Source organism: Ascaphus truei, chromosome 4 (assembly GCF_040206685.1).
Source record: "Ascaphus truei isolate aAscTru1 chromosome 4, aAscTru1.hap1, whole genome shotgun sequence".
In the NCBI taxonomy this organism is placed as follows: domain Eukaryota; kingdom Metazoa; phylum Chordata; class Amphibia; order Anura; family Ascaphidae; genus Ascaphus; species Ascaphus truei.
In genome coordinates, this window is record NC_134486.1 from 407,395,339 (window position 1) to 407,423,058 (window position 27,720).

General features: G+C 44.3%; 1 protein-coding gene across 1 annotated transcript; it reads left to right on the forward strand.

Annotated features, from left to right (window-relative positions):
- Positions 1-6,465: 6,465 nt before the first annotated feature.
- On the forward strand, positions 6,466-7,179 carry LOC142492460 (taste receptor type 2 member 9-like). The gene has a single exon (XM_075595096.1). The coding sequence runs from the start codon at positions 6,466-6,468 to the stop codon at positions 7,177-7,179; it is 714 nt and encodes a 237-aa protein (XP_075451211.1).
- Positions 7,180-27,720: the final 20,541 nt, after the last annotated feature.

Below are 27,720 nucleotides of genomic sequence, written 5' to 3' on the forward strand. Positions count from 1 at the left end.
AAAACGTGTATTTCATTACCCATGGAGACTGTGATGGCAAAGACACTAGATATCTTCAAAAAAGGTTGGACATCTTTTTAGAAAGGAAAGGTATACAGGAATATACCAAAAAAGTAAACATGGGAAGGCTGTTGATCCAGGGAGTAATGTGATTGCCAATATTTAAATATTTACGGTCAGAAAGGAATTTATTTTTTCCCTTATCAGATATCATTGGATGATATTTCACTGTTTTTTTGTTTGACTTCCTCTGAATCAATATACTCTAAGTACAAATATAGGATAAAGTATCTGTCATCTAAATTTAGCATACAGTAGGTTGAACTTGATGGACGTATGTCTTTTTTCAACCTCATCTACTATAACCAGGGCCACCAACAGGGGGGGACAGAGGGCACTGGCATCCCAGGCCCCGTGAGTCAGGGGGCCCGGACATGCCCATTAAAGTAAAAAAAAAAAAAGTTTTTTTTTCAAATTTAAAATGGCGGCTATTTTTCCGTGCGCATGCGCAAGCAGGGTATCCATCCTGCTGCCTGTGGGCCCGCTCACCCCCCCCCCTCATCCCCCGCCCCCCGCTCCCACCCCTCAGCCCCCAACGTGGGACGGAGGGGATGTGCCATGGGATTCCCCTGCGCGCGCACCAACCTAACTTCCCCTGCGCGCGCGCCAACCTAACTTCCCCTGCGCACGCCTACCAGAGGCCCTACAGCATAGGGGGGCCCCACGTGCCTGGCCCATGCGTGCCCCTCCATAGGGTTGCCAGTTGTCCGGCGAGCGTTAAGTGCTGAGAGGGCGGAGGCAGTGAGAGAGCAGGCCGGGATGGTGGCTGGGCAGAGCAAGGAGGACTGGTGTGCTGTCCCTGATTGGAGGAGAGGACAGCGGGGGCGGAGCCCACACCCCGGCAGCCAGAGACATGTTCCGTGCTCCAGGAGATAAGGTAAGGGCAATGTGGGGGGAGGTGAGGGTATATTTAATATGTATTGGGGTGGTAGGAGTATATTTAATATATATATATATATATGGGGGTGGTGGGGGTATATTTAATATATATGGGGGTGGTGGGGGTATATTTAATATGTATGGGGGTGGTGGGGGCATATTTTTATATGCATTGGGGTCTTGGGGGCATATTTTTATGTATTGGGGCGGTGGGGGTATATTTTATATGTATTGGGGTGGTGGGGATATATTTTTATATGTATTGGGGTGGTGGGGGTATATTGTTATATGTATTGGGTTGGTGGGGGTATATTTTTATATGTATTGGGGAGGTGGGGGTATATTTAATATATATGGGGGTGGTGAGGATATATTTAATATATATGGGGGTGGCTGGGAGAGACAGTCTGCATAGGTTTTATAAATAAATTTATAATTTTATTTATAAAAGAATTTTTACCAGGTAGTAATACATTGAGAGTTACCTCTCGTTTTTAAGTATGTCCTGGGCACAGAGTAAGACAAATAATACATGGTTACAAATACAGTTACATAAATGAACAGGGTATACATTATATACAAGACATTGCATGCACAGTTAAAGAAAATATATATTATGGGCCTATGAAACAGTTACAGACCAGATTAAAGTGTGAGACAGCATTAGATTTGAAAGAACTTAAACTGGTGGTGGATGTGAGAGTCTCTGGTAGGTTGTTCCAGTTTTGGGGTGCACGGTAGGAGAAGGAGGAACGGCCGGATACTTTGTTGAGCCTTGGGACCATGAACAGTCTTTTGGAGTCTGATCTCAGGTGATAGGTGCTGCATGTGGTAGGGGTGAGGATCTTGATCAGATAGCTGGGTAGCTTGCCCATGAATAATTTAAAGGCAAGACAGGAAAGGTGAACTTTGCGCCTAGACTCTAGTGATGACCAATCTAGTTCTTTGAGCATTTCGCAGTGATGTGTGTTGTAGTTGCATTGGAGAACAAAATGACAAATTGAATTGTAGAGGGTGTCAAGTTTGCTAAGGTGGGTTTGAGGTCCCGAGCCATATACTATGTCTCCATAGTCAATAATTGGCATTAGCATCTGCTGTGCGATACGCTTTCTGACCAGGAGACTTAGGTAGGATTTGTTCCTGTAAAGTACCCTTAGTTTGGCATAGGTCTTGGTTATCAGGGTATCAATGTGCATCCCGAATGTTAAGTGGGAGTCAAACCATAAGCCCAGGTATTTAAAACTAGTGACAGGAGTTAGGGTGGTGTTGGCGTTGGTTCTAATCTGGAGCTCAGTCGCTGGAAGCTTTAAAAATTTAGTCTTGGTCCCAAATACCATTGTTCCAGTCTTGTCAGTGTTTAAAAACAGTTTGTTTTCAGAAATCCAGTTTTCGAGTCTCAAAAAGTCAGACTGAAGTATGTGTTGAAGGTCAAAGAGGCTTTGGCTGTGTGCATATAGGATTGTGTCGTCTGCATACATGTGTATTGAGGCTTCCTTACAAGCTGTGGGAAGATCATTAATGAACACTGAGAAGAGTAGGGGCCCCAGAACAGAGCCTTGCGGGACACCACAAGTGATATCCAGGGGGTTCGAGTTAGAGCCTGAGACGGACACATGTTGGGATCTACCTGATAGGTAGGACTGAAACCAGTTTAAAGCATGCTTCCCTATTCCAGAGTTTCTGGAGTTTGTTAAGCAGGATAGCATGATCAACTATGTCAAAAGCCTTTGCAAAATCTAGGAATACTGCACCAGTGAGTTGTCCCCGTTCCATTCCACACTGGATTTCATTGCAAACTTTTAGCGGGGTAGTTACGGTGGAGTGTTTGGGATGAAAGCCAGATTGGAATTGGCTATGGAAATGTGTCTTGGTGTAGAAATCTCTTAATTGGGAGTGGACATATTTTTCCATTACTTTGGATAGAATTGGGAGAAGTGAGATTGGCCTGTAGTTTGAGACAGTGTTTTTGTCCCCACTTTTGAAGATTGGGACAACTCTGGCAGTTTCCAAGTCTTAGGGATATGGCCTGCAGACAGGATAGAGTTTACTATGGAAGCAATTGGTTTGGCCATGGCTGGGGCACCAAGTCGTAGGAACCTAGATTGTAGTAAGTCAGGTCCGCATTGGCTGCTTAGTTTTAGTTTGAGGAGCGCTTGTGTAATCTCCTCTTCAGATACTGGGCCAAATTGAAAATTGTGGGCAGTGTTGGGAGGGGGTGGGGCTATGTGTGTACTCCCAGGGTGAGATTCAGATTTGTGGTTTGGGCTGCGTTTCGCTAATAAGTTAGTGGCACACCCCACAAAGTAATCATTGAATGCATTTGCAATGTCAGTGGGATTTGTCAGAGTAATATCCCCCTTAGTGATATTACTTGGTTGTTGATGGTTAGGAGGCTGGAATATATTGTTGATAACCTTCCAGAAGTTAGCTGGGTTTGATGTATTTTGGAGGAGATTGTCAGAGTAATATTGTGCTTTTGCGTGCCATGTTTGCCTTGTGCACATGTTCCGCATGCATCTGTAGTGATTGAGATCCTTGGTAGTGCCAGTTACTTTGTAGCTTTTCCACAAGATATCCCTGAGCTGGTAGAGTGCAATAAGTTCAGCTGTAACCCATCGAAGGTGGGCCCCCCGTACCCTTATTTTGCGTAGTGGAGCATGGGTATTGCAGAGTTTTAAGAACTCTGATTGGAAATAGTCGAGCGCAGAATCAGGGTCGGGAATTAAATCGATTCTGTGCCGTGGGCAGTTGGTAAGGTCATCCAGAAACTGTTGTGGGTTAAAGTTCTTAAATGTTCTGGTGAGGAGAACTCTAGGGCTTGAATGGGGAGGTTTAATTTTCCTTACACAGTACACTATTGCATGGTCACTGAAAATATCAGGAAGGATGCCAGAGGATTGGATTCTGCTGGGGTTTGAGGAGAGAATCCAGTCTAGCAAGGAATGGTTATGTGATTTCAGGTTTGTCCGTGTGGGTTGGGAAATGAGTTGTGATAGGTTAAGTGGATTGAGTGGTATCTGGATTTTGTGGTTTTTAGAGTCAAGCCAATTGAAGTTGAAATCCCCAAGAACTAGCAGCTCACTCTTCTCATTCAGAGAGGAAATGGAGCCAAGAAACTGGGTGATATCAGTCAGGGATTGTAGAGGGGCTTTAGGGGGGCGGTAGACGCCAGCGAGCAAGATGGGCTTAGAAAAGGGGAGGCAGATTTTGCCAACTAGAATTTCAAAAGAGGGTGGGCTTGGGGGGCAATTTAACAGTGTAAATTGTAATGTGTCTGCAATATAAAATAACACTCCTCCTCCTCTCTTTGACCTATCTCTCCTAAAAATGGAGTATCCCTAAATGGTGATATTTGCATCAGGGATTTTAGAGGTTAATCATGTTTCTGTAAGAACGATGGCTTTTGGTTTATGCATAAGGCACCATGCCCTTAATTCGTCCAGTTTGGGCAGCAGGCTCCGGATGTTTATATGGGCGACAGATAGCCCTTTTTTGAATTTAAAGGTGGAATTCTCAGGGGCATGGGACAGATTTGAAATGGGAGGACCTGGGTTAGGTTCTCTACCCGTAAGTGCAATTATTAAGTTTATTCTGCAGTTGTCGTGTGTTTGCCTATCAAGGGAATAAATCTCAGTATATTTTGCTCAACCTGTTCTGCTCAATCAGGATCCACGAAATATAAATGTGTTATTAAATGCGTCTCCCGTGACAGGCGTTTAAAACTGGTTAGAAGTATATACCAGTGACTGTGTCTTTATTGTGATATTTCTTCAGATAAAAAAGGTGGTACAGGTTGAGTTTTTTTCACTGTACAGCAGTTATAGCAAAGTGATGTTTCTCTTGTGAGGTATTGTAAAAGTTATATAAAAGATTGTTTTATGAATAACACTGTAACAGTAAGAAGTCAGAATAAATTGTAAACTAGATATTCAGGGGATATTAACTATTTGTTAACAAATCGTTAATTTACATTTTTATTCATGTGAGTGATTGTGTAGGCAGGGCCCCGTGCACTGCTTTGCCAGGGGCCCCTAATGTTTTTAAGAGGGCCTAACTTCTCCCGCGCGCGCGGACCAACCCAACTTCTCCTGCCCCGGGCAACAGCCGCGGGATTAGCCTGCCAGTCTCAACCGCCCCCTCCTCAGCCGCCCACCTCTCGCGTGCCCCCGAGCCCACCTCTCGCGTGCCCCCGAGCCCACCTCTCGCGTGCCCCCCTGAGCCCACCTCTCGCGTGCCCCCCTGAACCCACCTCTCGCGTACCCCCTGAGCCCAGTTCTTGCGTGCCCCCTGAGCCCACCTCACGCCCTGGGCAGCTGCCGCGGGGATATCGGGGGCAGGGAGGGGAAGCGACTGGGGGGAGCAAGGAAGAAGGAACCAGCACTCACCCGGTCAAGGTAAGTCACCCACCCAGTCACTGTCACCCACCCAGTCACTGTCTGTCTCCCAGTCACTGCCAACCATCATTCACCCACCTTCATTCACCCACCCACCATCATTCAAGGCAGGCAGTCACATGTCTTTTGTTGAAAATATAAAAATAAACAGGTTGCATTGTAATGTTTTTTTCTGTATCACAATAAGAAAACAGTTAAGTAAAAGATGCGCGCTAAAAAAATGTTTTTTCGTGGTAGATGCGCTTTGGGTTCTGGGGGGGAGGGTGCGCTATGGGTTCGGGGGGCGGGGGGCGCTGCTCCTTTCATTTGTCCTGGGCCCCATGATTTCTGTTGGCGGCCCTGACTATAACGATGTAACATAATGATTGAGCAATTGTTCAGTGGAGCTTAACATTTATACAGAGAAGGTGTGAGTTGATGGAGGAGTGATGGAGGGTTATTGGGCGGAGAACCAAGAAATGCCCTAACTTTTTGACATGAGCCAAGGATGTACCTTTTTTATTTCTTTGAATTAAAAAAATATGGTGAGCCTGTGAAGATATTTCCTTGAGAGCAAAAACATAAAGAGTGATGGCTGTGGTTGTAATAAATCTTTAAAAATACCTAATGCTAACTCAAGTGTAACAAACACCTCATGCAAAACCTCCAATGCACAATTGATGGAATTGTAGATTTGCATCATAATCAAACTAACTCCCAGAATGTGCGTGGGTAATGTAAATAACAAAGCGTGGTAGCTCTATATAACAGTGAGGGCAGCTTAAGTGGGAACCAAAGTCTGTCTGTCTCAGCCACTGACGGTATCTCGTGTCAGAGTTTCAGAAATAGTGATTTGTGAAGAACAATCAAGGTCAAAGGCAAGACAATGGATTTCCCTCTTCGTATGTGTTTCTTAGTCCTGCTGTGGATTGAGTTAATCTTGGGGATTACACTAAATTCATTTATTGTGGCAACAAGTTGCGTGGAATGGATGACATTTAAGCGCCTTCGTACCAGTGACAAAATCTTGGCGTGTCTGGGGTTGTCCAGATTTTGTTTTCAATGGGGTATTATGTTGCATAATATATTTCGTATATATTTACCAGAGTTATATTCGCAGATGTATTTTTATGCCTTTTTTGTGGTGGTAAGAATGTTTGTAAACTTCTCCAGTCTCTGGTTTGCCACGGTGCTCTGTGTATACTACTGCGTTAAAATCACAAACTACAACCATTCCTTATTCATCTATGTGAAAGTCCGGATCAACAAAATAGTCCCATGGTTACTTCTGGCATCTCTGCTAACTTCTCTGGCTTCCAGTCTCCCCTTCGGCTGGTATGCTTTGACCTTGAACGGCAATAATTCAACGAACAACCTCTTGAAAAACAGCACCGTGCAAGATATTATTGTGGTGCAAAATCATACCAACCAGGCCATTAAATACGGCTTAGGATCTTCGCTGCCATTCAACATATTTTGTGTTGCTACTTTCCTTTTAATTAAATCGCTTTGGATGCACACCAGGCAGATGAGAAGCAGTGGCATGAGCATTAGAAGCCCCAGCTTGGACACTCACTACAGAGTAGTAAAAAGTATGGTCTTCTTCCTTCTCCTAAATATCATTTTTTTCAGTAGCATGAATGTGATATTTTCCCGGGTGCTGCCATTTGGAAGTCCTTTGTTGGTGTTCCTCTCTATTTTGACTTCTGCCTATCCGTTTCTGCACTCTGCGGTTCTGATATTCTACAATAAGAAGCTCAAACAGACACTTCTAGATATATGCCACAGAGCTGTGAAGTTTACTCAAAAACAGAGAATTTCTGCCAAATCCAGCACAGATTTCACAACTGGAACGTCCACATGGTAAATATATAGATTGTTAAACAATATGGCAATTTTACTGACCAAAACAAGGATGGCAGTCTAATCAGATGAAAGAAATAATGGGTATTTGCCAGATAACATTCAATTCAAATGGACACAAAGAAAGTAGAAATAGATTGTCTATTTTTCACACACTGGGTGTTAAATATTTCTTACATTGATATGTTGTTTTAAAAAAACATGTTCTTAGCACTGCTTAGGGGCAATGAAAACAAGAATGAAGGAAGAGAGGCACAGTTAGGATGTCAAAGCAAACACAAATATACATTTAAAGAAGGTGAATAAATAATCCCCAACCCATTTACTGCCAGATGGGTCATCAATTTATTGGGGTTATTTCATAATGCCGATCAAGGCACTATCACATGGAAGTTTCTGTACTACACTGTCCCAATCAGCACTATTGCAGTTTAATGAATAGTCCCCATTGTCTTTTTCATAGAGATCACATACTAAATAATATACTATTAAGCTTTTTCTTCTGATTTTAGAAATTCTGAGTATTAATATGCAATATGTTCTGCCCTTAGAAATAGAAAATATATTGAATAGGTGAACGATTTTATTGTTTTGCATTGCAGATATGTGTTGCTAATTGGATTTTCAATAGTAAAATACCAAACCAGCCCGTACCACACGGCAGAATAAATACTCCCTCATTATTTGGTCACTTTTTGATTTACAAACACCATAAATAAGTGGTAAGCTCATACGATGCATTTAAAGGGTCACTCTATCCTGGGAATAACAGTGCCTATGGGATTAGATGAATAATTCACGTGATTGACACCTTTAAAAAAAGAAAACAGGCAACCATGCGTATTGTTAAAAAAAACTTAAGCATCCAGTTTAGCCATAGTAAACAAATGCTTTGAAGGGCTTTAATAATCTTTATCTCTTTTAGGTAGGAAAAAATACCCCATTCATGCGATCTTCATCATAATATAATAATATTTGCACATAAATACATGGTTTAAACACAGTAAGAAAAATGTTGAATGGAATTAGAATGGATAAGAATAAGCTGAATTGCACATACAGATTTATGAAACCATGTGAATGGTAGACGTGAATAAGGGAACCAATTGGACCCTTAAATAGTGTGTTAGTAACTACAACTATAAGGTTGTAACTGCCGACACAATAAATAACCACAATGATATTATTGACTCCTAACACAGCACTTAATTTTCATCACATTTACTGTATAAAAATGTATTCTGGATAAATCACAGCCCATATAAAACGTGCGTCGGGTCGGTGTGTGAATGAAGAATTTGCTTTTGAAAGACATTTATGAAACATACTGATGTGATAGAACACAGAGGATAAAGGACTATTACAACCATAAAGCAACATGCATGTTTCTTAGAAAACATTATCGATTATAATGCTGGTATACTGTACAGATAAAGATATCTTCTGAGAATAGCAGTTCACACTGTAGACAGTACATGTATATATCCTTCTTTTACAGAAGCAGCTGGTATGCAGTGTACAGCCTGGAGAGCAGCTCCTTGCAGTTGAGTGACCAAAAGTTGACTACATACAAGATCCCCAGTGGATCCCTCCATTCTTCATCTCATTGTGCTCTTTCTTACAGACTCATTTGCTCGGGTGGCTGTATGATTTATAGGTGTGTGGAAAGCAAAGAATGTAATTTAACATGTCAACACAATGGCTTTCATGACCTTTAATGAGAACAGTAATTACCCATATGGGGTTAATTCATTGTACCCAGAAGAGGCAGATCACAGTTGAGTTGAATAGAGGTTCTCTGCAATAAGACGCTTTTCAGTATATTGAAAGATCTCCTTTGTTTTATAATTTAATGACCTAGGTTTAATGTGTAATAAAGCTTAATACAACCATATTTGTTTCCAACGTTATTGGCTGCAGCTTGAAACTGAAATGCTGTATTTTTAATCACACAGTATCCCGGTTATGATGACTAGAACAAATGAGTATTACTTATCAAGCAAATACTGTGTGTGTGTGTGTGTGTGTGTGTGTGTGTGTGTGTGTGTGTGTGTGTGTGTGTGTGTGTGTGTGTGTGTGTGTGTGTGTGTGTTTCTCTGTCTTATATACTGTTACAGGATTCAGTACCAACTTTAGCAGAGTATTAGGAATCTCCAAATAATTGGGGAGGGGGGTGGGGGGGTGGAGTTAACAGAGATTCCTTTTAGGTTTAACGCAATAGAACAGATAGGTCAAAGTAAATAGCATAGTTCTGTATAGCAGTTTTTAATCTCAGGTATATGAAAGGGAGTTCAGGCTCTCCCCCAGACAGGCGCTGTGCAACCTTTTTCCCACACAGATTGAGAGCAGAGAGAGCAGGAATCTGCTGCCTGCCTTTTAAACCTCCCCTTTCCAATCATCTAGCAGACCTATACGCTAGGGTGTGTTTTTTTCTGGTCTGCTAGAGTGAGAGAGTTTTTAACCTCTTATATAATCTCAAATGGAGATAAAAATTGAACTGTGGAACTTTGATGCTATCATTATATTAATTTCCAGATTCTTCTCACCCAATATAAAATGCATCCCCTTTTATCTCTTTACCCCAGACAGGCACCTGATGCTGAGGTGGGGATCTGAGTTCTTTGTGGCTCTCGATATGCCACATGTGGTCACGGTCAGAGGGTGGGGAATAAGTACATGATGGGTGTGGTACAACTGCTTTTATGAAATCCTTTCCCAGTTCTAAAGACCTCGTAATCCTCAGCAAAGGATCACTATACTCACCATACAACATACATATATTCTAACATTTAATAATAACGCTGTGCAGGTGTGTGTCAGTGTCAGGTAAGAGTGGACCCCCCAATCATGGGTATATGGACCTATATCATGGTGCCAGCACACTGTGGGAGCGCTTAATGCACTAAAGTGTTGCAGGTATGTACTTCACAAAGATGCTTCAGTACCACTTTAACTGCTGCCATTGAAGGTCCCCTCTGATGATCAACACTCCGTGCACTTTCCAGCGTGCATCTGCTGGGCCTTGCTGCACCAGGTACTGCTCTCCCTCCAGTGGATCTTCTGCCCTCCTTTCAGTGAATCTCAGCTCTCTCTCAGTGGGATTCATACTGGCCCCGGATCACACTTGATCGAACCTGAAGGCATTAAGGCTTATGCAGATCTGACTCACGTGTCTAAGGCTTGTCTCCCCCTTAGTCCCACCTCTTCCACAGTTTTTGTCATTGGCTGCTATAATGTCTATCACCAGTCACATGTCCATAGCACACTGGCGTGGAACTTGCCAGGGGGTAATGTGAGTGTGTTGCTTGCATCACACAGGGGGTTGGAAAAAAAAATGTATAAACATCCATACATTGTGTTTATATACAGTTGCATTTCAGTGTACAGTACAAAACTGATATACCATAAACATACGTGTAAGGATGTGGTAGGAACCTCATATGTGTGTTCACTGTGTGTTCAGTTAGTGTTTGACTCTGTTCAGTGAGAGGCTTGTGGAGTGTCTGCAACAGTGTTGCAGTGTGTTCGAGCAGAGTCAGACAGGCAGTGGCTGATGCAATAGCTGAGCTGTGTGTCTGTGCCGATTAGGCAGAGAGGCTCCGTGGAGAAACAACAATTTCAATGAGCTCCTGGGCAGTCACCTGATGTGAAGAACCAATCAGAAGGCTAGCATGACAGGGGCAGGAAAGGGAAGCGTGGGGGAGAGACCACGCTAGTCAGAGGGGATCTGGAAGGTAAGGGAGGAGGGTGTATGCGTGCAGGGGGTCAGTGACCCACGTGCATAGGCTAGCTTTACCCCACAGGCCCTTAAGAGAAGCCCGTGAGCCACAGTAGGTTGCTGTGCTGCAGGGACGCCCATAGCGAGCAATCATTCACGTACTGTGTAGACAGTTAGGGACAAGCGTGCGGAGCAGGTTTGCTGGTGAGCTGCTTGGGACCAGACAAAGACAAGCAAGGGTTCGGCTGATCCTTTTTGAAGCATTACCGGTCACCGCCGTGACCGGAAGGTATTTACGTTAAGTGCACCAACACCGGTCAACAGGCGCTGATCCCGCCTTAGGCATAACTCTTTGAGGACACTAGTGAGTGACCAAAGGCCTAATACACGGAGCACTTCTTTCTATTAGTGTAAAGACATACTCGTTGAGAGCGTGGCCGAGCCACTCACGTACTGTTGCGACCAGCTTTAATCTAACGTTTACCCGTCTTGTCCCGCGGCTTGGCGCTGAACTTGTCGGCACGCCAGCCGCATTTGCCGCATATTCCTCGTGTCCTTGACATCCTTCCCCGACCTCTGGCTCCGCTCTGCCCTCTTCTCCAGGTCCCCCGGGGTCCCCTCTGCTCCCACATCCCCCCTTACCCCGCCACCACCTTGGGGTGAACCCTGGGCACGCGCGTATGCTCCCTGGCATGCGTGACCGCGCATCAGTGACGTGCGGCGGGACCAAGCCACGTCTGGACGCGGCTTGCGGTGGCGGCCGCTTTAGAATAAGCTCTGCCGCCACTGTATAAGGACGTTATCATTTAGCTGAGTTAAGGTTATATTGCGTTATAAGTTATGTGTTAGGATATACTGTACAGTATGCTGGGTGTGAAGTAAGATGATGAAGTGCTAAGGTACTGTTGCGATTACAGTAAAGTTGGTTGCATCACACGTGTATGTATATGTTTCTTGCCCAGGGGAATCTCACATCACGGGGATCCTGGGTAAGTGGAGGCGCTGCGCTAATAAAGGTTACCCCAGGCTCCCAGCTAGCGCAGGCTCAGATCTCCTGGAGCCACAGGTGCATGCAGTTACCCGTAGTCAGAGGGAGCGTCAGAAAAAGGGCTATATACGCTATGTAACAATGTAACACCAAAATATTAAAGCAGTTACAAGGTAACAAAAAATGTAATTTAATGACTTAAAGAAGTCATGGCAGCGTCCAATGTTTCGGTGCAGTCCTAAAGAAGCCACTTGATCCACAGGGGGGGGGGAAGGGATCGGTATTCTCAGGAACACACCAAGAAATAAAAAATATAAACACAGTGATAGTGCAATATGTTAAGACAAGCGGAGAATGGGTGAATCTTGGCTCTAATGCAATTCCTACTTACAGCATGTAAGATTTAAACAGGCAGTGGTCTGACTCTGTCAGGATGATGTCGGTGTGGGGTATACACAGAGAGGGGAACTTGATAGTAGTTAACTTCATGCGGGATAATCTCAAGGTGTAACAGCTCAGGTTCACGTAGGATAATATGAAAGAAAGACGGACTATAGTATAGACCATAAAGTACAGATTTTTATCTCATCACGCAAGGTGCACAAACGTACTTACAATAAGTACTTGAAAGGTATTCCCGTAGCAGTTTCGTGAGACAGTAGAGGGCTTTTTTGGCGATGGTGTGCTGGCTGGATAGCTTCCCTTCGCTTCCACCTCCCCGTCGCGGTATGGCGTCTGACGTCACTTCCGGCGGCACGGGGGATGACAACCGGTGGAGAGCGGGGGAGATGAATCTCAGCCGATCGCTGGTATAGGCAGCAGACACCTCACACGTCTTCACTTGCAGCAGGGCTCTGGTGGACTAAAGGCTTGGCTCAACGCGTTTCGCTGTTCTCTAACAGCTTCCTCAGAAGCAGATGGTGTCCATTGAGAATTATGGCTGTTATATACCCAAGTTAATTGGTATTTGATTGGAGGACAGGGTGTGTATACTAATTGATCACAAAATTAACCCACAGGTTGCCACACAAGTGGCACATCACACTGTGGTTCAAAAATAAGGGCAAACACATATAAATAACATTGGTGAATTAAATTTTATTTTATTACAAATAAAAAAACTATAGAAATACGATATTGGACACAGCATTAGATAAGGCCAATCAATTAAAAAGAAAGGATCTTCTAGTTGCAAAGAATACCGAGAAAAATAATACTGATATCTTTGAAACAGCATTTTTAACCACATATAATAGAGAAGCAAGTAGTATAAATAAGATTATTAATAAACACTGGCATGTTCTTAAAGCAGACAAATTCATCAAAGAAATAATACCAGAGTACCCTAAAATCATTTATAAAAAAGCCCCGAATATAAAAAACAGAGTGGCACCAAGTGCTTTGAAGAAAATAGCCTCAAAAGATAAAGGATGGCTGAAACCAATTGAGGGTTTCCACGGTTGCTCCTTATGCAAGGCATGTGAATATAAACAAACAGACAAAAGAAGCTTTATTTGCAATAACACCAAAGAAACATTCAAAATGAAACAATATATGAACTGTTACACAAATTTTGTAATCTATATATTAGCATGCCCTTGCGGGCTACAATATGTGGGGAAGACCACAAGACCCATTCGAACGAGGATCTTGGAACATTTGAGTAATATACGATGGGGAGTTTTGACACATAGTGTTTCTAAGCACTTTGCTGAACGCCATAATTCAAACCCCAAAGGCCTAAAATTTACTGCAATAGAAAATGTTCTACCTCATTGGAGGGGAAGAAGTAGAGCGTTAGACCTAAGCAAGAGAGAAATGTTTTGGGTTCACAAATTGAACACACTGATCCCCAAAGGCTTAAATGCTGATTTTGAAATTATTCCATTTTTGATCTGATTTCTCTACTTCTTCCCCTCCACCTTTCCATTTTTACATACAGTGTTTTTTTACATACAGTGTTTTTTTACAGACAGTATAATCTTGTTCTATTCTTCTCTATTCCATTGGTGGCATTGCTATTCACTGTTTTGTGTGTTTGCACTTAATGCATATTTTCTCATTTATATTCTATCCTGATTACACTATATACATTGCATTTGCCTTCTTAATAACCTCTTATTAACTTTTAAAGATTTTTATAAGAACATATTTTTAAATCACATAATTTTAGGATATTGCTGTATAAACATTTATTAACCTGTTTGTTTTTTTCTTTCTCTCTCTCCTCCATTCTTTTCCGTCGTTATTTGCCACAAGCATCAGTATATATTTCAAACACAAATATATTTCTTTATTAAACACTTTTTTTTTTTTTTCTTTTTGATTAATATCCCCCCTTTTTTAATTTAACATTTTCTTTTTTTTTTTTTTTAATATTTCTTTTTGTAATAAAATAAAATTTAATTCACCAATGTTATTTATATGTGTTTGCCCTTATTTTTGAACCACAGTGCGATGTGCCACTTGTGTGGCAACCTGTGGGTTAATTTTGTGATCAATTAGTATACACACCCTGTCCTCCAATCAAATACCAATTAACTTGGGTATATAACAGCCATAATTCTCAATGGACACCATCTGCTCCTGAGGAAGCTGTTAGAGAACAGCGAAACGCGTTGAGCCAAGCCTTTAGTCCACCAGAGCCCTGCTGCAAGTGAAGACGTGTGAGGTGTCTGCTGCCTATACCAGCGATCGGCTGAGATTCATCTCCCCCGCTCTCCACCGGTTGTCATCCCCCGTGCCGCCGGAAGTGACGTCAGACGCCATACCGCGACGGGGAGGTGGAAGCGAAGGGAAGCTATCCAGCCAGCACACCATCGCCAAAAAGCCCTCTACTGTCTCACGAAACTGCTACGGGAATACCTTTCAAGTACTTATTGTAAGTACGTTTGTGCACCTTGCGTGATGAGATAAAAATCTGTACTTTATGGTCTATACTATAGTCCGTCTTTCTTTCATATTATCCTACGTGAACCTGAGCTGTTACACCTTGAGATTATCCCGCATGAAGTTAACTACTATCAAGTTCCCCTCTCTGTGTATACCCCACACCGACATCATCCTGACAGAGTCAGACCACTGCCTGTTTAAATCTTACATGCTGTAAGTAGGAATTGCATTAGAGCCAAGATTCACCCATTCTCCGCTTGTCTTAACATATTGCACTATCACTGTGTTTATATTTTTTATTTCTTGGTGTGTTCCTGAGAATACCGCTCCCTTCCCCCCCCCCCCCTGTGGATCAAGTCTTCTCATGTAAGGAATCTGTACATATTCCTTGGAAGGTGGAGAAGCGTGTTCTTTTGGGATACACATCCCTTTTAAGTATTGCATTTGTTTATTGCACTTAATTATATTAAGGTGTTTATTAGCGCCGGTACAAGTCATTTGGTTGCACTAAAGAAGCCACTGGCAGGTCTTTCCATGCTGAGAATACTGTAGGACCATCCTGACGGTCTTAACCATCTCTTATGGCCTCTACCCAGAATATGCAGAAACATAGACAAACAGCCCCAATGCTGGTGTAACAGGATATCTTGAAGGGATATGTAGATTTATCAATAGGAAAAGTCTTGGTGAGTCAAGAGAAGATGTTGCTTGTTGGAAATTTTATAACTTCTTAAATCCAGTGACCTGGTATACTCCTGTAGCCAGAGCTCTTTCCCTCCCTTACATCTGATGCAGGAGGCGACGGCTGCATGTGGTCAGGGGGAGTGCTCCGGTGTTATAGAGCTCCGCGGCGGATGCCTAGGCTGGGCGTCGCCATTGTAAATAGCCGTGCATGCGCAGAAGCAACTCGTGCATGCACAGAAGTGTCCTGAGGTTCGGCGGCCATTTGAGAGCTATGCACATGCGCAGGGTGAGTGTAGTAGCGGCGGCCCTCTTCTACATGCTCTGCAGAGGAACTACATATCCCAGGATCCCCTTGGGTGGCCCAATCACGCGGCGCAGCACTGCCAATAGTGCTGACGGATTCACAGTGAGGAAAGAGTGGAGTTTGGGCGAAGGAGCGCTGGCAGTTAGATCCAGGAGGCAGAAGGCGAAGGTAGGGTCTGGGTGTCAGTAGCTCCTAGACTACGCCTAGATTACCCCTCAGGCCACAGTCAGGCTCCAACCACATACAGTTTGTGGCTGCTACAGGGAAACATAGGGACATTTCCCCAGTAGCTTAGAGTGATAGGCATCAGTGACAGGACACCACACGGTGACTCGCGGCCTGTGGTCTGGGACCAGACCACCCACGATAATAGACTCTTAAAGGTGAAACCCTCGCAGAGGCGGATGCCTTAGTAGACAGACCTACGTCATTGGATCAGCGGATCCCTGGTTGTTATTCGGCAGTACCCGGATACTGGAGTGCCCAGGCACATACCACACCTAGGTGCACCAATGGCCCACGGGGTAGCGCTACTCCCTAGACTGTGGGTGGGACTGACTTTGGGAGAGAAGGACACCAGGGATATTGGTGCCAAGCACCCTAGGTACTTTGGGGACCCTCAACAGTTATATTGTGTTGTGTGTGATATATACTGTGTGGTACAGGTTGCCGTATTTTATGTTAGTAAACCAGTTGATATATACCCTGTGTGTGTGGTTACTGTTGGTATCAGTTCCTGTGATGGTCTTATCCTGCTAAGCGGGGATCCCTCACAGGTGGAGGCGCTGGACCGAAGCGAACAAGAAATCACCCCAGGCTCCAAGTGGCGGAGGCTCAGGCCTTCTGGTAGCCAAACAGATAACAGCAGTACCGGCAGTTCCTTTATTGATGGGGAAAAGGGGCTACACTAATATATGCATTGATACTCATGATAAGTGGAAAACAAACCTATTATGGGTGGTTCCAGGGATAATATAGACAGATTAAGCTAATAAAGCCAGTGTCCAGTTATCCTAACCAACAGTAAGTTGTACTTCTACAGTATAAAGAATAAGTGCCCACGATCAGGAATACTGAATTAAAAGGCCCCAAATAAGGGTAAGTACTCACTTCATGATGCGCCGAAGTATACAGCCTCTTGACTCCATTGCGTGCTCCCATATGGTAGATAGCCAATGTAGAAATCCTAATGAGGGAGGATAGTGCAAAGCAAAACAAAAGCATGGAGCTCAGCACAAAAGATAAATTAAAAACAATTTAATGGATGGGTGACAGATCAAAAAATGTGGGTAAGGGAATCATTCTAACGCATTTTGCGCACAACTGGCGGTTTATCAAAGAGTCTAATGTCCCTTGTGGTATTTCCTGTTTTGTAGATGCCCGTAAGTCCGAAAAACGGAAGTGACACAGGGCATGCAGTGAGCACACCGTCCACAGTCACCCTATAAGAGATCTGTCTGGATACCTAATATGGCTGCCGACAGGAAGTGACCTTTCGCCCTCAATGAAGCTACCATCGCCATCTTGCTTCATGGCAATTCCTGCTCCTCACTTCCTGACAGGAAGTCAGCTTCTCTCTGGCCCTCATTGTCAGCAGTTGCTTCTGGCCTTTAAATAGCAGGCAGTTGCTCCGTTCAGTGCTCATTCAAAGTACTCCGTAGCTTGTTTTGCTTGGGTCCTGTCTTTGTCTCTGTATTTACCTGATCGTGCTTGACCTCTGCCTGGACCTGACAACCCCTTCCTGCAGCCTGCCTCGACACCGGAATTGGACCTGACTATCCCTGCTTCCATCCCAAATGGAGTGAACATCCAGGATACATCCAGGATAGATATAGGCAGTGTTCGACAATTATATACATTTACACACCCGGGGCGTGTGGATTTAATCTCCGGGCGAGTAAATATTGGCCCATGCAGCACACGTGTGTTTTTTAAATTTCCCCCGCTCGTGCTGCTGTTTTTCCCGCGCTTGCGCTGGAGAAATAAAAAATAAAAGCCGGAGGCGGGTTCATGTTGTTGGGGGAGATTACCCCACCTTCGGCTCTCTGAGCAGTGCCCTCCCTCCTCCCCCACCTCTCAGCAACTTTCTCTCCTCAGCGCTTCCACTCCTCCCCCTTCCGGCCTGTCTGCCTCAGGCACCTGTAGGGCCATCTGTCGCCCCCCCCTCCCATCGGGCCATCAGCCCCCCCCCACACCAATCTCTCCCGGCCTCAGTGACCCCCCCTCACCCCAATCTCTCCCGGCCTCCGTGACCCCCCCTCACCCCAATCTCTCCCGGCCTCAGTGACCCCCCCTCACCCCAATCTCTCCCGGCCTCAGTGACCCTACCCTCACCCCAATCTCTCCCGGCCTCAGTGACCCCCCCTCACCCCAATCTCTCCCGGCCTCAGTGACCCCCCCTCACCCCAATCTCTCCTGGCCTCCGTGACCCCCCTCACCCCAATCTCTCCCAGCCTCAGTGACTCCCCCTCACCCCAATCTCTCCCGGCCTCAGTGACCGCCCCTCACCCCAATCTCTCCCAGCCTCAGTGCCCCCCCTCACCCCAATCTCTCCCGGCCTCAGTGACCCCCCCTCACCCCTATCTCTCCCGGCCTCAGTGACCCCCCTTACCCCAATCTCTCCCGGCCTCCGTGACCCCCCTTCACCCCAATCTCTCCCGGCCTCCGTGACCCCCCCGACACCCCAATCTCCCCCCCGACACCCCAAATCTCCCCACTCACTCCCGATCTCACCTCCAACTCTGTGTCCCCGGCCTCCGTGACCCCACGTGGCAGCTCGGATCAGCCCGTCGTGAGAAGATGGTCTCCTCCTTCACCATCTTCAGCCACTGAGCTGAGGCTGCCGCTGCCCTCATGTCCCGGTGTGTCTGTTACCCGGTGACTTGTCTCATCACTAGCCCCCCCCCACTCCTCTCTCCCATGTGTACGGATCCCTCACTGCCACCCGGTGACCCGCAGCGACAGCCGCCGAGGCCAAGGGCGACACCCGGCCTGCCGCTTCCTCGGCTGTCACAGAGACCGGAGACGAGACCACAGCGATCCACGGTGAGTAGGGGGGGGGGAGGTGTGTGTGTAGGGGGGGGAGGTGTGTGTGTAGGGGGGGGAGGTGTGTGTGTAGGGGGGGAAGTGTGTGTGTAGGGGGGGAGGTGTGTGTGTAGGGGTGGGAGAGAGTGTGTAGGGGGGGGGAGTGTGTGTGTGTGTGTGTAGGGGGGGAGAGTGTATGCGTGTGTGTGTAGGGGGGGAGTGTGTGTGTGTGTGTGTGTGTGTAGGTAGGGGGGAGAGAGAGTGTGTGTGTGTAGGAGGGGAGGGGGGGAGAGAGACCACAAGTAGTCAGTCACCCACCCACCCAGTCATCTACCTACCCACCCACCCAGTCAGTCACCCACCCACCCAGTCAGTCACCTACCTACCCAACCACCCACCCAGTCAGTCACCTATCCAACCACCCACCCACCCAGTCAGTCAGTCACCCACCCACCCAACAAGTCAGTCACCCACCCACCAACCCACCAAGTCAGTCACCCACCCGTCACCCACCCAACCCACCAAGTCAGTCACTCACCCAAAGTCAGTCACCCACCCAACAAGTCAGTCACCCACCCACCCAACAAGTTAGTCACCTACCCACCCACCCAACAAGTCAGTCACCTACCTAAACACAAGTCAGTCACCTACCCAGTCAGTCAGTCAGTCACCTACCCAGTCAGTCAGTCAGTCACTTACCCAGTCAGTCAGTCACCTACCCAGTCACCTACCCAGTCAGTCAGTCACCTACCCAGTCAGTCAGTCAGTCAGTCACCTACCCAGTCAGTCAGTCACCTACTCAGTCAGTCAGTCTCCCTCTCTCCACCACTCTTTCCCTCTCCCCCACTCTCTCCCTCTACCCCACTCTCTCCCTCTCCCCCACTCTCTCCCTCTCCCCCACTCTCTCCCTCTCCCCCACTCCCTCCCTCTCCCCCACTCCCTCCCTCTCCCCCACTCCCTCCCTCTCCCCCACTCTCTCTCTCTCCCCCACTCTCTCTCTCTCGCCCACTCTCTCCCTCTCCCCCACTCCCTCCCTCTCCCCCACTCCCTCCCTCTCCCCCACTCCCTCCCTCTCCCCCACTCTCTCTCTCTCCCCCACTCTCTCTCTCTCGCCCCCACACTCTGGATCTGGATCTTTTATTTACCCTATATATCCTAACTGCCCTATACTACACCGAAATAACCTATACTGCTTTCTTCCAGAAATGACTCAAGCTTCACACGGAAGACATCGGAAGACAGGTAGGGAACACATCCCCTCCAATGTGTAACATTGCGGGAATGAGGGTACCTGGACATTGAGGGACTGCGGATCAGGTAAGATCCCAGGCGGGATTGCTGCTTCAGATATTGTGAAGTGGGGATGTCCAGACACTGGTTATGGGGTTCAGGAAACTAGTCATTCACACCTGGCTTTTATTTCTAGATCCGACATTTACACACACACACACACGTACACACGCACGCACGCACGCACGCACACACACACACACACACACACACACACACAAACTCACACACTCACACACTCACACACTCACACACACGTAACAAGGACTAATTGTTGTATAATGTAATACAATAAATACATTTGTCAAAAACGAATGTTGTTCTGACTAGGAATTTATTAAATGTATTTTATTTATATATTTTATTTTAAAGCGGGTTGGAGGCGGGACTAGGGTTGGGGGCGGGACTAGGGGTGGGTTTGGGGGCGAGACTAGGTGGCGAGTAGATTTTTTGGTTGGGCGAGTAGATTTTTGGATGATTTGTCAAACACTGGGTATAGGTATAGGTCTCCCTATAGACAAGATAGACGTTAAGAGAGGGGGTCCCCTGATAGATATCATAGATCTAGAAATATTGGGAATATCAGAGTTATAATAAAAGATTTCAACGAAAGGGAGGTTTTACATCTAGAGACCAAGGATATTACTTTAGAAGAGAAGATAAGGAAGAGAGGCCTAAACCTTAAGTCCCTAAAAAGAGAAACGCCCAAAGCAGGAAGCTGAGTCATCAACCAAAACTGGGAATGTTTTTTTTAGAGAAGGCCAAGTCTCCGAGTCAGAGGGAGACCAACAGATTCTCAGCTCTGAGAGAGGTGGAACAAATGGTAACAAACAAAAAAAGAGAGAGAAGCACAGAGGAAAGCCGGGAAGAAGAGCGAGAAAACCCAGGGAAAAAGTTAGCCAGATAGAGAATAAAAGTATTTTTAGTTTGAGTTAAAAAATATTGACATCTGAACAAGAACGAGTTATCTCGAGAAGTTTAGCGTTTGCTCCAACGAGTGGTCCTAACAATTTTGGGTTATTTATTGACACAAGTTGCTACAGTATGTAAGAAAACTAACAGAGAAAATATTTTTTATTAATAAAAATGCCGAACTCAGGAATTGGGGCCCTCCCACCCCCGATCCATCTAATGTGACACAGAGTGTGGATCCCTATTTTGTACACACAGATTTAAAGAAAAAATCCCCCTTTTTACCCCAGAGGAAGTAAAGGTAACTTTTTAGACGTGTTTGAAAAATTGATCATAAATGATCTAGAAAAATTATCTCTAAGTAAGAATAAATATAGACATAATTTGACAAAATTAGAGCGTGAGGCAGTCAAGACACTATCAGATGATGCAACAATAGTCATAAAACAAGCGGATAAAGGGGCAGAGTTGTAATAATGAACAGGAGTAACTATGTGAAAGAAGCAGACAGACTCTTGGGTGATGGTAACACGTTAAACTTAGGAATGATATTATTATAGCGTATCAAAAAGAATTGTCTGCACTATTAAACAATGGTAAAGAAATGGGGATTTTGAATAAGAAAGAATTTGAATTCCTCATGGTTGAGAATCCAAGATTACCAATCTTTTACTTTTTACTAAAGGTGCACAAGTCCTTAACCCACCCCCCTGGCCGACCAATAAATTCGGGCATTGGTTCTGCCATCCAAAATTTATCGGAATAACTAGACCATTTTTTACAAAAATACGTTAAAAGCCTTAGATCCTATTGGAAGGATACGACAGATGTTCTGAATGTTATAGAGAATTTCGAATGGGCTGATGGACTTATTTTAGTGACTTGCGACGTAACATCCTGTACACGTTGTTAGGACATGTCTGGGGTGCTCTGCGATTAAAAAGGCCTTGGATCAAGATCCAGATATGTTGGCAGATAAATCTAATTTTATTTTAGAGGGGATAGATTTCATTTTAAATCACAATTACTTTAGTTTAAACGGTCAGTTCTTTCTTCAGATGTGTGGTACCACCATGGGTGCCAAGTTCGTGCCGAGCTATGCTAACCTCTTTATGGGGAAATGGGAGGTTGATAACATCTGTTCTTACCCGGGGCTCGGCACAAGGTTGGTTCTATGGCAGCTGTAATTGACGACATGTTAATTACTGGGAAGTGAAGATGAGCTTAATGATTTTATGATCTAAATTTACAGCATCTTGGGAATATCAAAAGAAAGTTATCTACACATAGTGTGTCAAGGCATTTTGAGCTTTGCCATCAGGCTGATGCCACTGGCCTAAAATATATAGGGACAGAGCAGGTGAGGCAGCATTGGAGAGGAGGCAACCGGTATGTGGATCCTGCCAAAAAAGAAACAGAACTTAAAAACTTTAATTCCATTAGGGCTAAAGGCAGATATCGATCTAGCAGTTTTTTTTGTCTGATTTGAGTATGCGTGTACAGTGAGGTGTTGGCTACTTTATGATACATACAGTATGTTGATGCACACTCCACATTGTAACTCTCCTGTTCGTATTGTGTTCTAGTGAAGTATTACATCCATTTTTTCAGCTTTTAATAAAGTATTTTTATTATTGTATTTTAAAATGTTATAGTCACTTAGACTTTTTTCTTTTTTTTTTTGAACTTCAGCTGGTAATATTTTCTATGCAAATTGGTGCTACGGTTGGTGTGGAGTGGATCAATGATGGAGTTTGGAAGCCAAACACTGAGATGTCACACTAAGAGTGATTACAGCCATTTCTGCATAAAACGTGTTCTGGAATTTTTATTAACATTATGTTTTTGTTTTATATTTTTCATGTTGTACACCTGGCCTCACCTGCTGGACTACTGATGATTACAAACTATTTAGATTAGTTAGATTTTAGTGATGTAGGATGTTTGATGATTGTATTTTATATATTTTTTGTTCTTATAGCTATATTGTATTGTGATTAAGTGATAACTCGGGTTTAGTGTATCCCCTGCATATATTATTGGTATTGGATATGGGTAAAGTGGCAGTCTGTGTGCTGTCATGCATAAGGAGTAGTTAAATAAGTCATTTGGCCTCACAATGAGAGCCTCTTGTATGGTATAAGGTATTAGCCTGTTTGTCCAGGGTTCATCATTGGTTGTCCGGACCAGGGACTTCTCTGATTGGCTACAAGCCGTGCTTACCGGCATTTTCATTGGTACACTTATGGCATCCGTGATTTTTGCCTCCTGTGAAACTGGGGGACGGAACAAATGAGGAATCAGTTCTGTCTTTATGAGTCAGATTTTAGTGATGTAGGATGTTTGATGACTGTATTTTATATATTTTGTGTGTTTATATCTGTAGCCAGGTACCCTCCGGTGCCCCCATGCTCCCGTTTCCCCCCTCCTTACCCGCAGTGTGTGTAGGCAGTCGCCGGTTGCTCTCACAGCAGGGTGCCACCATGTTGGGTGTGTGTGCGCATGCGAGAGAGTGGTGCATGCACAGAAGCAGTGAGGGACCGACAGAGTTCAGGAAAGGTTGCGCATGCGCAGGGCAACCCCACGGCGGCCATTTCAGGGGTCACACAAGTGCAAGGTGCATAGCGGCGTCCATTAGAGGGAGAGCACGAGGGCTCCTAATGTTAAATGTGCAGCAGAGACTACATCTCCCATGATGCTTAGGGAGAAAGCTTCCTGGTGACACACGAGAGCCAATGGGATGGCTGAATTGCTTCTGAAGGAAGGAAAGACTACTGCCTGCTGGGACAGGAAGTGAGGAGTCAAGACCTAGACATTCAAGGTGCAGGTAGTGTCCACGGAGCAGTGGTATACCCCCAGGGCCCAGTTTGTCCCCTGAGACACTGTAGAGAATTAACTGTATGGTATAGGGAACTGCCTTAAGACAGGGACTCCTTCACTATACTCATAGAGAGAGAGATGCTGCAGGACAGTGCCTGACTGTCAGTACAGCGTGTAGCTGAAAGAGTATCTGGCTCCATAGCAGAGACTGTTCGCAACGGATCATCTGGCTTGGGATCCCTCCCCTGGGGAGTAAGACAGTGTACTCATCCCTGCAAGGAGCAGCGCGTCATGCCGTGGGATCACTGTGCGGAGTTGCTGATTACAAAGGATTTTCCCGATCAGGACTATGATCCGGGAGGTAGTATATTAAGTGCACCACCGGGCCCCAACACAGGGAAGCACTATCCCTCTCACTCACACTCACAATACTACTCAAGGACTAAGGGTGATGTAATGATGGACATGTGGGCTGATGGGATTGTATATAATAAGGGTGATGCAATGGTTGGCTGCCATTTGTTTTGCTTTGAATGTACATCACTGAATTTCTTCTTGACATAATAAGGCTTCTTAAAACCCTTAACCTTTGGGGTCGTCAGAAGGTTTTCTTTATTAGCCTTTCACTTTGGCCTTGGATTTGAAACGGCTACCGCCTTTCGCTTTTTTGGCATGACAGGCATGGCAGAAGCGAGTGGGTTTTGCGTCCGTAGAATCGGGGTAGATCCGTGGAAGCAGATGGCACAATGCAGTATCTGGACAAGGGCAAGTTCAGATACAGATCATCGATTGGTGGGCTGTACAATGTGTGTGACCTTTTATGCATGGCAACGAGGTGCAGGTGTTAAAAGTGGGCGTACTCTAATGTGACTCATTAAAGTATAAATACACAATCCATTTTGTTGATTCACTGCACATTGAATACACATCGACTAAACATTGAATATACATTATTGTGCTTGTATATCTTTCTACTCGCAGCGATGCCTGTTATAAAGCTTTCTAAGGATCTCAGCATGAGAATTAAGGATATGTACACAAGAGGACAATGAATTGCAGATATCCAACGCTGGTTAGGTGCTTCTGTTTCGTTGTACCATCAACCAACGTGTGCTATCATGCCCACGGTAAGACCAAAAAACGCACGTGGACACCAACGGTAAGCACCGCGAAAGTATATTATACTGTGTATCTATCTATTATTATTTATATTGCTGCATATTAATATAACTATATATTATAGATCTATCTATTATTAAAGTTATCGCTGTATATTTATATAACTATATAGTACAGTATACTGTATCTATCTATTTTTGTTAATATCGTTGAATATTATTATAACTATATAATTCAGTATATCTTTCTATAATTTTTTTAGTTCACTGTATTTTTCTATAACTATAAAATACAGTATATCTATCTATTATGTTTACTGTAAATGATGTGCAGTACTGGTGACCTACTGTACTGTTACTTACAGGATTGTTGTTTTTCTTTACACTGTAGGGAGACAAGTCTTCTGGTCGACAAAATAAGTGAAGAGAATGATGAGAACAGTGCTTTAAGGGTCAAAGACACTCTGCTGAAAAATCACAATTTCACTGTATCCGAGACCAGCATAAAGATAATGAGACGCAGAATTGGATGGAAATATGGACGTGTGAGGTTAGTACTGGACAGTACAGGAGGTAAAAGTGTTGTTTAGGAATCTGTACTGTACCTATAAAATTATTCCTTGTCATTACAGAGCGTACCCTATGATAAAGGACATCAACAAGATCAAGAGAGTGATCCATGCACAGGCATGGATTGAGAGTGGAGAAACTTTTCAGGATTGCATCTTCACTGACGAGTCTACTGTATCGCTGGAGAGATTTGCCACCTTTGCATTCCACAAAAAAGGTTGCATATCTATGAAGCCGCATCCAAAACACCCAGTGAAGATGCATGTGTGGGGTGCCATCTCTAGGCGTGGACCAGGATGCATTGTCATCTTTGATGGTACAGTATAATAATGCACAAAGTCACATGCTGTAGCCTTATGTACTGTACTGTACTACTGTAGTGTGCATTATTTTGAGCACTTTTCTTTTCTTGTTACAGGAATCATGAATAAAGCTTTTTTCCAAGAGTAAATAGTTCCTGAGATTGTGGAATACATCACACGTGAATTCCCAGATGGTCACCGATTCTACCAGGACAACGATCCAAAGCACACCGCGTCAACAGCGCATATTGAAGCCTGCGGTATCAACTGGGTGAAGATGCCAGCAGAGTAAGTGCGGTAACCGTGTCTCAGTTTTTCCCACTGTTTACTGTGTATCTCTTTAACTAATTTTCCTTTTTTTCGCCCTCCAATGACAGATCGCCAGACTTCAATCCTATCGAAATGGTCTGGCATCAGCTGAAGGATCATATCCGAAAAGTCATGAAACCCTCCAAAAAGGATGAATTGGCGCAAGGCTTAATGAGTTTTTGGAACGATGTACTCACCGTGGAACGATGTAATAAATATATTGACCATATTGCGACTGTGGTGCCCATTGTGATACAGCGTAATGGGCAAGCATCAGGAAGGTAGTATGGTACAGTACTGTACTGGAGTATGGTAAGTACAGGCACACCTAGTACAGTATGATACAGGTAAGTACTGTATGGCACAGATTGTTTTACAGTTTACAGCATGCACCTACAGGTGACTGCACTAATTTTTTCTTTCCTGAGAGAGCAGCCCTATCCATCTGGTTACAAAGTATTTAACAGTAGTCACAGTATACAGTAGTTCCAGTATAGATTATTTTTACAGTACTAACTGCATAGTCCAATAAATGTAGCTAACCTTTACACAATGCCATAATATGCACTTAACTGCACTAATTTTTTCTTTTCTTGACTTTTCAGAGAAAAAAGGACGGGCGGGGGGAGGGGGGTATCATGTGTAAATTGTGTGAACTGTGTGTACAGTTAAGTGTATCTAATTTGCAGTCATGATTTACACAAAACCTTCCCTCTCTCAATGAACAGATGAACAGTACAGTACAATGAACAGTACAGTACAGAATGAGGAAGAAGATAAAGACGGAAAATGTGTATTACTGTTTTTATTATTATCAATGTGCATTATTCATGATTATCCATCGGCCCTCAATTTTCAACTGACAGAAGAACTGAATAAAGACTGCATTTTGTATTATTCATGATTATTTGTATATTTTTATTTTTTGTTCCTGATAAAATGAAATAAATATTTCTTTACATTCACGATAATGACAATCATTGAACCCACCCCACCCCCCAAAAAAAAGAAAACGAAAGAATGACACACATTGGTAATTTACCAATAACATGATTTAGATTATGTTTTTTTAAACTCTCAATTTCTTTTCTTTGAAGTTGACATTCACATTCTATGAGTGGGGGGGGGATTCTTCAAGAAGGTTTTGAGTGTGTGTGTGTGTGTGTGTGTGTGTGTGTGTGTGTGTGTGTGTGTGTGTGTGTGTGTGTGTGTGTGTGTGTGTGTGTGTGTGTGTGTGTGTGTGTGTGTGTGTGTGTGTGTGTGTGTGAAGTGGTTAGGGCTACACTAATTACTGTACTGTGCTAATCAGATTTACATATTAAATTCGAGAAGTGATTATCACAAGCGTTACCGTAAACAAAGCCTCAAAGGGTTGGGGGGGGGGTGGATGGAGGAGTCATATGAATGGTGAACAATAGGTGTCGCTCATTGAATGGTGAAGTTATACATGCATGCGCAGTAATCCTCAACTTCCTGTATCTCACTTAACCAAAGAGGATTACACACAGGTGCAGAAATGTGACCCAAAGCCAACAATAGGAAAATTAATGAATGGTTGGTCTGAGAGAGGTCTCGATAAGAGGTTGAAGTCCTTGAGCGAGCAGCCTTGTATAT